Raw genomic sequence first — 14,498 nt, 5'->3', positions numbered from 1 at the left:
GGAGATTTGGAGTGGGGGATGGCAGGCAGCCCAGAGAGTTGAGAGTTGCTTTTAAGAGGTTCAAGCAGAGATATGAGGTAAGCAGTGGTATATGGTAGCCTGAAGTTTTGGGGTGAGATCTACTTGAAGATGTAAATTTGGAAGCCATGAATGGACACATGGGATTTAAAACCACTAGACTGCTACAATTCACACAGCTTAATAGGGGCCATGTGAAAATATTAATTCTAAAAAGGATACTTAAACTGAATTGGTAATTTTCTCTTTCATTTCCACCATTCCTATAAATTTAATTTAAAGTCAGTTGGTATTATAATACCTAACAGCACTTATCATAGATACTCAGATTTTTGGGGGTAAAGTATGGACTTTCAGAATAATTGTGACTCCATCAAGTACAGGACAATCTTGCCCATTTGTTAACTACACAAGAACTCTACCTCTTCAGAATGTGGCCAAGAATCAAGAAGCAAAACAGGTCTCTGGGTAGACACCAAAGAGAAACTCAGGGCAGTCCTGAAACCCATGTGGTCAAGTCCACGGACTTCATTATCTAGCAAAAGTCCCCACAAATGCTGTTCTGATCCAAAACATGTAACAGCAGTCTAGGACCGTTTGGTGAAACAGGCAGAGGCCCACCAAAGAACAAATTCTTATTAGCATCTTAGGGCATCAATATATAATATAAGGGAAGATGATACAAACATGCGTAAAATATATATGATAATAATGACAGAAATCTTTTTTTAGGTTCCTTTGCTCCAGGTATTATGCTGGGTATCTTCTAGTAGAACTCTTCATTTCCAACCCTTACAACAATCCCTAAAAGTGTCAATAATATTATTACCACTTTTCAGATGTGGAACAGAGGCCAAAGAGGTTTAATATTTTGATCACAGATCACAGCTAGAGAACCCAGTTCTGCCTAAATCCAAAGTCAGTATGCTTTAAACTATACTGTAAGAAAAAAATCAAAATTATATTCTACACACTCTCCTAAGATGCTAAGGAATGATCTATTACAATTATCATCTAAAATGTCTGAATTCTTAAACATGGAGTAAGTACCTGGAGAAAAAGTACCTTGATGGGGATAGGATAAACCCAAGTAGTAAATGATGCTTTCCACTCTCAGTTTGTAAAAATGATACAGATGTAGACTGGCTGCTACACAAAAATACTGAAACAGTATTTTCTTACTTAGGTCAAGAATGATGCTCCACTTAGACAAAAATATTCTGATTAAATTTTGTTCAACACATTTTTAAGCACATTATTTTAAATAAAACTGAGTCAAGAAAAATACTCATGTTCTTTGAAAATAAATGGCTAGAGTTAGAAGAAAATGTAAGCTGTGAATGTCAGTATTTTGTCTGAAAACCTCTGGAACTATTTCCAACACTCTTTTATTTCAATTTAGAACATTAAAAAATTTTAAACCATTATGTCTTAAAATGGCACTGACCAATGAGAAAGAAAAAAAATATACAAACAATACAAAAACCTTAGAAGATTAACTTCTTCCCTCATCTATCTTTTTTTTTAATTTTATTTTTTATTTTTTAAAATTTACATCCAAATTAGTTACCATATAGTGCAACAATGATTTCAGGAGTAGATTCCTTAATGCCCCTTACCCATTTAGCCCATCCCCCCTCTCACAACCCCTCCAGCAACCCTCAGTTTGTTCTCCATATTTGAATCTCTTCTGTTTTGTCCCCCTCCCTGTTTTTATCTTATTTTTATTTCCCTTCCCTCATGTTCATCTGTTTTGTCTCTTAAAGTCCTCATATGAGAGAAGTCATATGATTTTTGTCTTCCTCTGACTAATTTCACTTAGCATAATATCCTCCAGTTCCATCCACGTAGTTGCAAATGGTAAGATTTCATTCTTTTGATTGACGAGTAACACTCCATTGTATATATATACCACATCTTCTTTATCCATTCATCCATCGATGGATATTTGTACTCTTTCCATACTTTGGCTATTGTTGATAGTGCTGTTATAAACATGGGGATGCATGTGTTCCCTCGAAACAGCACACCTGTATCCTGTGGATAAATGCCTAGCAGTGCAATTGCTGGGTCATAGGGTAGTTCTATTTTTAGTTTTTTGAGGAACCTCCATAATGTTTTCCAGAGTGCATTGCCACCAACAATGCAAAAGAGATCTTCTTTCTCCACATCCTCGCCAACATCTGTTGTTGCCTGACTTCCCTCATCAATCTCAAACCAGATATCAAACAAGTACTGGAAGTGATTAGCTTGAATTTCATCTCTACTACTTTTGCAAACGAAGTACCACAGCACATTAGATATGACAAATGTCCAAGAAATGTTCATCATAAGGTAATTTCAAGGCAAACAGGGAGAAACAAATGATAAAATCCATCCCAAATCCACAAAGAATGCTTCTCACCACACCCACTATAATGAATAATTAAAAAGCCTATTCCTTTTGGGAGGAAGCGGGAAAGGGGAGAGTTCAATTATCCCAAGGCCTCCCTTTCAGTTACCAAAGGTCCATGAACCCAAAGACACCGATCACTTCCCTTCAACAAACAGATACTTGCTTTGTGACACTCCCTTTCTCCTAGCAGTGAAATTATTATGCTTTCAGAACCAGCTAGGAAAAAAAAATAAGCCTCGGGGTATAATTTTACTGTCTCAGGGAAAATCAAACAGCTAATAAATTCCTTTCTAAAGACATGGCTCCACCCTTTTTCATGGACTTCAAAATCTAACTGGTGAGGGGCGCCTGGGTGGCGCAGTCGGTTAAGCGTCCGACTTCAGCCAGGTCACGATCTCGCGGTCCCGGAGTTCGAGCCCCGCGTCGGGCTCTGGGCTGATGGCTCAGAGCCTGGAGCCTGTTTCCGATTCTGTGTCTCCCTCTCTCTCTGCCCCTCCCCCGTTCATGCTCTGTCTCTCTCTGTCCCAAAAATAAATAAACGTTGAAAATCTAACTGGTGAAAGACTTTAAAATAAGAAAAACACCACACTGTAATTATGAGAATCAGAGAATCTCAGCGTTTCTTAATCTAGGAAATATCACCATTTTATGACTTTTTTACAGAAATGACTAACCAAGCCAATTTCTAGAAAGTAATATTAGGCGAGTTCAGAGTACTAAATCTTGTAATTCTCAGGACACAACTCAATGAAATAAATGTGCAATTCTATTGGAAGAAATCTCTCTACATTTTTAGAATGAATGTAATGTACCATCAAAACTGTCCCAACAGCTAAGAAGTCGTGTGTCCGTAATGAAAATTTCTGATTGACTTCCATGATCAAAACTAAAAATTGAATTTCAAGATACTGTTTGGTAAAATATGCCTTTGAATAATCCTTCGGGGTGACAAAACTCACTTTCACCATCATACATCTGACAGCTAAGAAGTAAAGCTACATTTCTGAGCTGTATAAAGTACCAACAATTACCTATTTCACACAGCACACCATCTCATACATGCTGAATAAATCAGATTAAGAATTAATGGGTTAATATATAACAGACACAGAAACGATTATAGATACGCATGTATACATGGGTTAGTACACACATATGTATACGTGCATATGCTACCCAGCTCTGTCCAATGAGAGGGCTTAGAAACAATGACATCTCAGGAACAGTGACCATACCTAGCTCCAGATCCTGATTCTAAATACCATTCTCCAATAAAAGGAACCAGGGCTCCTTGGGAAAATGGATGATTCTAGGGGTAGGACAGGAAAAATAAAATACTTTTGGGTATCTTTGGTAATACCCAAAAGTAAGTACTCAAATCTGCATTTTTAACTTCTGTTTTTCATGACAGGAGACTTTCTGTTAAGTAAAGGAAGAAAATATTATTACCATTAGACTGTCCATGAGTGATTAATGACTGTTGTCGCTTCCCTTCTTTTACTCCAAAATATGCAACCCTGCATTCCCTAATCCCCAAAAGTGCACAAAGTAAAGAGGGAACTCATATCAAAGGCCAGAGCAGTTAGGGGTTAGTCACAAAATTAAATCATACCGTGCAAAATTCAAGCTTTTTACCAGTTCATCTAATACGCGGTTATTTTTTAGATCCGGCTCTGTGACTGTCTAGAAAGGAAAAACAGCAGATGGAAAAAGGTCACAAACAATAAAATAACTTGTCATAATCTTGTTTTGAAAATGCATGACCTATCCTCCCGAGACTCCCCATCCCACTAAGTCTTCCAGGAAAGCCTCAAAATAAAGTTCATTTATCTCATACTAATATGGAATTTTAAAACAGTGAATCAGCATCTGCTGACTGGAAGTCTGATAAAAGATCTCCACAGCCTCTAGTAAAATCGTATATGCTCTGTACTAAGATAAAACCTAATATGAGCAAGAATCCTTATTCAAAATGCCATCCCAAGAATTTCCCCTAAAAAGCAGAACAGAGATGCTCTTTTTAAGTGACTACACGGGGAGCGGCATTAGGTGTTCAAAGAGGGTTTAAAAACAAGATTGGTGTTCAGGAATGCAACAGGAAAACTACAGATCTTGTAGTTATTTAGCATGAACGGTATGCAGCTTATCTCCCTGATGATACCATCTTGACAATGGCAAGTTGCAAAGAGATTAAACTTGGGAGCCAAACTGCACCATTTTTTACGTAGGGAAACAGCTGAGAGAAGTTCAGTGACCTCCTAACACCATGTACCTAACAGAGGTGCCAAGGTAGAAGCCAAACCCTTCAATCAGGCCCAGAGTCCTTCTTGTTAGACCTCACTGTCTCTTCTTCTTTCTTTCTTCCTATTTATGTTTACTTGACCTTTTTACCTACCTTTGCACCTACCTGAAAGGTTTCACAAACTCTAACAACAAATTTCCTATTGTTTCCCCTGAAGGTCTGGTTTGGGAAAGAGGTAAGGGACCAGTCAGGCCAGGTTCAGCCCAATGGTCATGAATCTTTTCCCTCCACACAAATACTAAACCCTAATCCTATACAAATGAATAATCCTTCCATCAGACCTTCAGCTCAAGGTGAAAAATTACAAAACATGAGAAGCCACAAAAACATAGGTCACGAGATTTAAAGAGTGCTACCTCCTGATCTTAAAATCAGTTTCGACTTCCAAAAATACATTTAGGTTATCAGAAATCTTTAGGAAAAATTGAACAAAGCCCATTTCTCCATATATGTATTTTTTTAATATGAAATTTAATGTCAAATTGGTTTCCCTACAACACCCAGTGCTCATCCCAAAAGGTGCCCTCCTCAATACCCATCACCCACCCTCCCCTCCCTCCCACCCCCCATCAACCCTCAGTTTGTTCTCAGTTTTTAAGAGTTTGGCTTTCTCTCTCTCTAGCCTTTTTTTTTTTTCCTTCCCCTCCCCCATAGACTTCTGTTAAGTTTCTTAGGATCCACATAAGAGTGAAAACATATGGTATCTGTCTTTCTCTGTAAGACTTATTTCACCTAATGTAACACTCTCCAGTTCCATCCACATTGCTACAAAAGGCCATATTTCATTCTTTCTCATTGCCACATAGTATTCCATTGTGTATATAAACCACAATTTCTTTATCCTTTCGTCAGTTGATGGACATTTAGGCTCTTTCCATACTTTGGCTATTGTTGAGAGTGCTGCTATAAACATTGGGGTACAAGTGCCCCTATGCATCAGTACTCCTGTATCCCTTGGGTAAATTCCTAGCAGTGCTACTGCTGGGTCATAGGGTAGGTCTATTTTTAATTTTTTGAGGAACCTCCACACTGTTTTCCAGAGTGGCTGCACCAGTTTGCATTCCCACCAACAGTGCAAGAGGGTTCCCGTTTCTCCACATCCTCGCCAGCATCTATAGTCTCCTGAGTTGTTCGTTTTAGCCACTCTGACTGGCATGAGGTGATATCTGAGTGTGGTTTTGATTTGTATTTCCCTGATGAGGAGCAACATTGAGCATCTTTTCATGTGCCTGTTGGCCATCTGGATGTCTTCTTTAGAGAAGTGTCTATTCATGTTTTCTGCCCCTTTCTTCACTGGATTATTTGTTTTTTGGGTGTGGAGTTTGGTGAGCTCTTTATAGACTTTGGATACTAGCCCTTTGTCTGATATGTCATTTGCAAATATTTTTTCCCATTCCATTGTTGTCTTTTAGTTTTGTTGGTTGTTTCCTTTGCTGTGCAGAAGCATTTTATCTTCATGAGGTCCCAATAGTTCATTTTTGCTTTTAATTCCCTTGCCCTTGAGGATGTGTTAAGAAACTGCTGTAAGCTAAGGTCAGGGAGGTTTTTTCCTGCTTTCTCCTCTAGGGTTTTGATGGTTTCCTGTCTCACATTCAGGTCCTTTATCCATTTTGAGTTTTTTTTGTGAATGGTGTAAGAAAGTGGTCTAGTTTCATCCTTCTGCATGTTGCTGTCCAGTTCTCCCAGCATCCATATACGTATTTTAGAGGCCTTTCTGAAAATGTCTTTTATGTAGCCTAACTGAATAATTACACCTTTTCCCTTGGGCTTTTGTGTGTATGTCACACAGAAATATTTGTACCAATTAAGTTTCCAAGAAAAAACAGGAAAGGAAAACTTACCACACAACAAGTTGGACATTGTGTTTTATACGATAGAAATTTTCTTATACAGAGAGAACAGTCTGAAAAAAAACAAATGCAACATAATAAATTAGTTAGGCTATATTAATAATATAGTAATTTGACTTCTAACAAAATCTGACTTAAGTCCTAGAATATTTCCATCATCTAAAATACTATCACTATAATTTCAAAATTCTAACACTTCTACTCTACCTGAGCATACTTGCAAATGTGATGAAACAGCATTTTTAGGAGAGGGAAAAATATCAAATAATAATAATCATGAGTCCCTAGGATATCACAATTCCATGTAAGACCTGGAATGGATACTGTCTAAATATGTCAGATATCCCTATGTCTAATGTTCTGAAATATAAATTTTGAAATAAGATATGTAAACATTTTAAGCCTGTTTGGCTCAGTCATATGAACATTGGACTCTTGATTTTGGCTCAGGTCATGATACTAGGGTCGTGGGGTCTAGTCCTGCACCAGGCTCCATGCAGCCTGCTAAAGGTTCTCTCTCTCCTCTCTCTCCCTTCAGCACTCTCTCCTGCTTGAGCTCTCTCCCTCTTAAAAAAAATGTTTTTTAATGTTTTTTTATAAAAAAAAATATACACCTAGGTTATCAAATAGGGATTTCTACAACCTAACTCTATACATGATGTCGATCATCTCACAAATAACAAGCATTTCATGGCAAGCACTAAGAAAAGAATATACAAGGAAAGGTTCTTGACCTTAAGGAGCTAACAAAGTAATGAGGCAATTTCAGTGCAATTCATTGTAATAAATCCTAAGGATTTAAGCAGGAAATTGGCATTAACTAAATTCTTCACATCTAAGGCAATGTAAAATGATCTTTCAAAGGAAAAAAATGTGACTAAATAGAATGGTACCTTAATAGTAGCTAATTTGCTATCACCGCAAATTCAGCTTAGTGAAGGGGCCTTACTAAAAAGGATTCGGTTTAAAGAGGAAGAGACAGTATGAGTTCAGGTATAGATATCCAGGAAACGAAGAACTCGCGGCAACCTCAGCAAGAGCACCCAGGAAGAAAAACGAAAGAGCATGTTAGAAGATAAAACAGGCAATGGGTTAAGTTCTTTGGGGAAGCAAAGACGGATAAAGGGAGAATTCCAGTTTCCAGGTTTACAGGTGAGGAGCTTGGAAGTCATCACTCCACCTCCATCTAACAACAAATAAAAAGCTGAACAGACTGAAAAATCAACGCTTCCTAGAAGCTCCATCAGAGAAGTGAGCTTAAAGGACTAACTGCTGCTCCCAAACTGTTGACAGATAGGCTGGACACCAAGAACCACAACTCACCAGAGCAGAAATCTCCACAAGAACCACAGAAAGACACTCTGCTAGAACCAGTGCAGGGATAGGAAAACCCAAACTATATAACTGGCAAGTCACTAGAAACTCAGGAGGGAAGAGTCTGAGTGTTAAAACTCCGGGGGGGGGGGGGGGCACCTGGGTGGCTCAGTTCATTGGGCGTCTGACTTAGGCTCAGGTCACAATCTCACGGTTCTTGGTTTGAGCCCCATGTAGGGCTCTATGCTGACAGCTCAGAGCCTGGAACCTGTTTCCGATTCTGTGCCTCCCCCTCTCTCTCTCTCTGCCCCTCCCCTGCTTGTGTTCTCTCAAAAATAAATAAACATTAAAAAAAAATTTTTTTTTAATTTAAAAACTCCAGGGGGACCAAGACATAGGATGGGCCTCACACCTAAATGAATTTCAGCTCCAAGGGTTCTACCCGGTATTCAAAGGGACAATCAGAAAAATCCCCTTGCCCTTCTGCAGGCAGTGGGGAGAAAGTAAACATTTGCAATACATCAGAGCACTCTGTTCTTCTTAACAAGGCCTGACCTCAAAAGAAAGTGCTTTACCAGATCCAAGTCTTCTGGGATATTATCAGAGCCCAGTTGACCTCAAGGAAAGGAAACAAGCGACTTCAGCTACCTCTAGTTATACTGTCCCACCCAAGGGGAAGAGCAAACTGAGAAGCACTTGTGATATTCACAGTCCAGGGCACAGTCTCACTTTTAAAAGAAGACATGATCGTAGAACTGCAGAACACTGCACTGCCCCAACATCTCACTGCCACATTACTAAAGGTCTATTTAATACAGTTCCATTTACCTAGTACATCATGATAGGCTATTAGGAAAAAACTACAAGGCATACTAAAAAGTAAAAGACATAGTTTGAAGAAACTGCAAGCATGAGAATGATAGCCAAATATGGCACGAAAGCTGGAATTAACAGACCAGGAATTCCAAACAACTGAACAAAGCTGACAACATGGAAGAACAGATGGGTTATATAAGCAGAGAAATAGAAATTCTAAGAAAGAATCAAAAAGAAATGCTACAGGGGCGCCTGGGTGGCTCAGTCGGTTAAGCGGCCGACTTCGGCTCAGGTCATGATCTCACAGTCCGTGAGTTCGAGCCCCACGTCCGGCTCTGTGCTGACAGCTCAGAGCCTGGAGCCTGTTTCAGATTCTGTGTCTCCCTCTCTCTCTGCCCCTCCCCTGTTCATGCTCTGTCTCTCTCTGTCTCAAAAATAAATAAATGTTAAAAAAAAATTTTTTTTTTAAAACAAAAAGAAATGCTAGAGATTAAAAAAAAAAAAAAATTGTAACAGGGGTACCTGGGTGGCTCAGTCAGTTAAGCATTTGACTTCAGCTTAGGTCATGATCTCATGGTTCGTGAGTTCAAGCCCTGCATCGACCTCTGTGCTGTCAGTGCAGGACCCATTTGGGATCTTTTGTCTCCCTCTCTCTGTGCCCCTTCCCAGTTCAAGTGCAGGAGAGTATACTGTGCTCTGTCTCTCCCTCTCAAAAATAAATAAACATTTTTTAAAATATAAAGAAAAACATTGTTTTTTTTTAATTTTTTTTTCAACGTTTATTTATTTTTGGGACAGAGAGACAGAGCATGAACGGGGGAAGGGCAGAGAGAGAGGGAGACACAAAATCGGAAACAGGCTCCAGGCTCCGAGCCATCAGCCCAGAGCCTGACGCGGGGCTCGAACTCACGGACCGTGAGATCGTGACCTGGCTGAAGTCGGACGCCCAACCAACTGCACCACCCAGGCGCCCCTATAAAGAAAAACATTGTAACAAAATGAAGAATGTCTCTGATGGACTCCTGAGTAGATCAGATACAGCTGAAGAAAAAAATCACTTGCACTTGAGACAATCTCAAGAGAGCTCAAGAGAGTTTGCTTGCTCAAGAGAGCAAGCTAAATGTCTCTGCTTACAAGGGCACTAACACCATCACTGGGGGCCCACCTTCATGGCTGCAGCAAAACCTGATGATCTCCCAAATACAATCCCACTGGGGGTTAGGGCTTAGGAATTCTGGGAGGGACACATTCTGCTCCCTGCCCCATGAAAGTCTATGCCCTTCTCTTACACAAAATACATTCATCCTAAAATACACCAGTCCCAAAAGTCTTAATTCATTCCAGCATCAACTCTACAGTCTAACATCCAATCTAAATATCACCTAAATCAGACAGAAGTGAGACATGAGTTCTGATTTATTCCGAGGCAAAATTCCTCTGCAGATTCATTCTCTTCACTATCAATGTTATTCTCTTCACAGTATAAAAAAAAAAATCTCCTGAGCAATACTGTAAATCAAGAATTCCTAAACTTGCCAGCTCATCTTAGTCACTCGGAGAGATTATTGTTGGTTTCCATTTAGTTTCCCAGGCCCTACCCTCATCAATATTGATTCAATGGATTTTAGACAGTAAACTGCATCCATAATATGTGATTCTGATTGTTCAACAAGTATGTTTTAAAAATTAGAACATATTGCTATTGCATTTAAGTATATAAAATTGCCATTTTGGGGTAAGTCAAAAAACAACAAATATTGGCAATTTCACATGGTTTAACCTAACACTGTGCACTTACTATGTGACCTGTTTTAAGCATGTTATATGTATTAACTCTTCTGATCCTTACAGCACCCATGAGGCTGGTATTAAGAGCAGTTCTATTTTATAGTAAGTAAAATGCAGCACAGGACTCAGCCAATTTGCCCAACATCACTAAGCTAATAAGTGGCAAAGGCAAGAACCAGAACCCATGCTCTTAACATATTATTAGTTATTTAAAACATGTATAATTTGTTTATAAAATATATCTATTATATATACCTATATAATACAAATAAGCATTAATTAATAGGATCACATGTACCACAGTATGTATAAAGAGGCTACTGTTTTCTCTTCTTCATAATCTTGTTATGTGTTTAGTTTTCATATATGGAGAACCAGACACAGGTCCAAAGCAGATGAAGCCACTGGCTTAATTTCAGTCTACTAGTTTACTACTAAATATGTAGTGCTGAAATGTAGGCCAGCATAATGTATTCTCTAGTAGGCAACCATCATATTCCAATCAAAGTAGAGCAGGTGAAGAGCTCTGAGCCATGTATACCTCGGTGGCTTTATTTAAATCACCTATGAAGTTTGTTTTTCTCCCAAAACCCAACTCTGAGCTCTGTGGACAGGGTGGAGGAGGGTAGAATAAAAGAGTGACGTGAAGGGTAGCTTCACAGAAACACTCCAGCCTTGGGGGAGGAGGCTTTCTAATCTCAAACAAGACACAGCAAACTGCTAGCTCTCAAATATCAAAAGATCCTAGCATTCCAATAGTAAAAAGCAAATTTCTAATAGTTAAACCAATCATTTGTGTGTGTGATCTTAAGGACTGTATGAGAAAATGAACCATTTCAAAAATAGTTCTTGAGTGTCCAGTAAAAGCAGAAAATCCAGTCCCCAGTTTGAAAGTAATAGGAGGTCCTGGACAGCTGAGAAAGCTTGCCTCTGCCTCCGGTTCTAGGGCTAAGTGACCAGCTAGCTGGTAAGAGAATACTATCCCTCCTGACAAGCAGCACTCCAGCCTGTCATATATGTGGCTCTGCCTAACTGTTTGTCCCATCCATACATACGCTACCACTTTTCTCCCGTCTTGTTCCACAGTGGTGCCTCATAAGAATGTAAGAGAAGGGGGCGTCCGGGTGGCTCAGTTGGTTGAGCGTCCGACTTCAGCTCAGGTCATGATCTTGCAGCTTGTGAGTTTGAGCCCTGCGTTGGGCTCTGTGCTGACAGCTCAGAGCCTGGAGCCTGTTTCAGATTCTGGTTCTCCCTCTCTCTCTGTCCCAACCCACTCGCATTCTGTCTCTGTCTCTCTCAAAAATAAATAAACATTAAAAAAAAATTAAAAAAAAAAAGAACGTAAGAGAAGAAAAACAAATACATATTTGCCTAAAGCAATCTTATACTGCCTTTTAATTTAGCAAAGATCAGCAAATGGAACATGTCATATTTCACTGAAAAAGTATATAGAAATTAAATTGCTTTTTATTCTAATACAAGTTTCAATTAATTTTATTAGTCAAAATCTACAAAAGAAAAATAAAAATGATTCCTGATCCATCTTTAAAATAGTGGTAACCTAACAGTGTCTACAAGCCAATGACTTCATCTAAGAGGAAATATCTTGAGCATCTTCCATTATCAAGTCAGAAAAACTGGGTAAGAGCAAAGAAAATTAGCACCTGAACATATCAACTTATTAATGAGAACATTTCTCACTTAATGGTGTTTAATGGTGTTTTATGGATTGGAGTAAGTCCATTCCCTCTCCCCAAAAAAGTGCTCTTTAATAGCAAGATTTTGGATCAATTTAACTGACTTGCTTTCTGCCAATGCATCCCACTCCAACCTTAATAACAGAACTGTAAATGTATTGTTCATTAACCATATTCAAAAACATTAAACAGAGCAAAACAGCATAAAGTGATTTAAAATGATAAACCCTGAAATGTTTAAGGAGCAGCAATAAACAATGGGTAGGTAGGATTCTGGTCACCAAAGTACCCTCTACTGACTTCCTCTTAAATAAAGAATGACATCAATGACAACTTACAAGTGACAAAGAAACAAACAATGAAAATGAAAAGAATGGAAGTAAAGGCTAGTTTTTTCAGCTAAGTAGAGTTCACTGAATTCATAAAAAGTAGTCTTTCACCTACATGGGACTCCTATCTCTGTCCATGAGAAAGTAACAGGGTCCAGAATTATGACCCTTCCATAAACAGTTAAAACACTGGAGGGAAATATGAAACAACTATTTTCAGACTGTGGACAACAGCAGAAATGAGAAAGTTCTATCATAGCCCAACCTTATCTGGAGGCAATTTTGTGACCACAGTGCAGGGAGGAGCATCAAATAGCCCACCAGTCTTGCTAGTTGAAATAACAAAGCTCAGAATTCAGGGAAATCCAGGTAGCTAGAATTTGTAGGTCAGAGCACCAGAAAGAAAAGAGGGTAGCCCATACACATACAGTCAGATGGCCTTTGATAAGGGTGCCAAGAGTACACAACAGAGGAAGGACAGTCTCTTCCGCAAACACCAGTAGAAAAACGAGATTTCTACATGCAAAAGAATGAAGAATTGAAACTATAAAAGTACTAAAAGAAAACAAAGAAGAAAAGCCTCATATCATCAGTCTTGGGAATGATTTCCTGGATATGACACCAAAGGCCCAGGCAAAAAAAGCAAAAATAGGTAAGTGGGATTTCATCAAACTAGAAAGCTTCTGCAAAGGAAACAATCAACACAGTAAAAAAACTAAATGAAACAAAAAAAAAAAAAAAAAAAAACACCTATGAAATAGGAGAAAATATTTGCAAAAAGCCATATACCTGGTAAGAATATCCAAAATATATAAGGAAAACCTATAACTCAACAACAACAACCCAAAAACAAGATTTAAAAAGGGCAAAGGATCTGAATAGCTATTTCTCCAAAGACATACAGATGGCCAACAGGTATAGGAAAAGATGCTCAACATCGTTTATTATCCAGAAAATGTGAATCAAAACCATGAGATATCACCTCACATCTGCTAGAATAGCCATTATTAAAAAAGCTAATAATGGGGCGCCTGGGTGGCTCAGTCGGTTGGGCGGCCGACTTCGGCTCAGGTCATGATCTCTCAGTCCGTGAGTTCGAGCCCCGCGTCGGGCTCTGTGCTGACAGCTCAGAGCCTGGAGCCTGCTTCATATTCTGTGTCTCCCTCTCTCTGACCCTCCCCTGTTCATGCTCTGTCTCTCCCTGTCTCAAAAATAAATAAACGTCAAAAAAAAACAATTTAAAAAAAAAAAAGCTAATAATAAGTACTGGTAACAATGTAGAGAAATCAGAACACTTGTGCATTGTTGATGGAAATGTAAAATGACACAGCTACTATGGAAAACAGTATGCAGGTTCCTCAAAAAATTAAAAATGGAACTACCATCTGAGCCAAAAATCCTACTTCTGTGTATTTATGCAAAAGAAATGAAAAAAGGATCTCAAAGAGATAGCTGGACTACCATGTTCATAGCAGCATCATTCACAATGGCCAAAAGGAAGGAGCAACCAAAGTGTCCATCAAATGAATGGATAAAGTGGGGTGCCTGGGTGGCGCAGTCGGTTAAGCGTCCGACTTCAGCCAGGTCACGATCTCGCGATCCGTGAGTTCAAGCCCTGCGTCGGGCTCTGGGCTAATGGCTCCGAGCCTGGAGCCTGTTTCCGATTCTGTGTCTCCCTCTCTCTCTGCCCCTCCCCCGTTCATGCTCTGTCTCTCTCTGTCCCAAAAATAAATAAACGTTGAAAAAAAAAATTAAAAAAAAAAAAAAACAAATGAATGGATAAAGAGAATGTGATGTATACATACAATGGAATACTATTTGGCCTTAAAAAAGGAAATCCTACCACATGCTACAATGTGGATGAATCTTGAGGATATTAAGCTAAGTGAAATCGGCCAATCATTGACAGACAAATACTGCACGATTCCACTTATATGAGGTATCCGGTCAAATTAATAGAAGAAGAAAAGAGAATGGTTGTTGCCAGGG

The 14,498-nt window shown here is 39.0% G+C and overlaps 1 protein-coding gene across 6 annotated transcripts in view; it reads right to left on the bottom strand.

Annotated features, from left to right (window-relative positions):
* RAD18 (RAD18 E3 ubiquitin protein ligase) overlaps window positions 1-14,498 on the bottom strand; it is a 110,580-nt gene that overhangs the window by 84,470 nt on the left and 11,612 nt on the right. For all 6 annotated transcript variants that reach the window (XR_005795661.1, XR_005795663.1, XR_005795662.1 and 3 more), the window contains exons 3-4: window positions 6,557-6,618; window positions 4,026-4,096 (exon numbers count right to left, since the gene is read on the bottom strand). Coding sequence is in view for 3 of the 6 variants with exons in the window: in XM_040492091.1 (XP_040348025.1) it covers window positions 4,026-4,096; window positions 6,557-6,618 (133 nt within the window). In the remaining 3 variants the exon portion in view is untranslated. The remainder of the gene's footprint in view (window positions 1-4,025; window positions 4,097-6,556; window positions 6,619-14,498) is intronic.

Source organism: Herpailurus yagouaroundi, unplaced genomic scaffold (assembly GCF_014898765.1).
Source record: "Herpailurus yagouaroundi ecotype Mexico unplaced genomic scaffold, PumYag 183, whole genome shotgun sequence".
Classification (NCBI taxonomy): Eukaryota; Metazoa; Chordata; class Mammalia; order Carnivora; family Felidae; genus Herpailurus; species Herpailurus yagouaroundi.
This window is presented reverse-complemented; position numbering and strand designations above follow the sequence as displayed.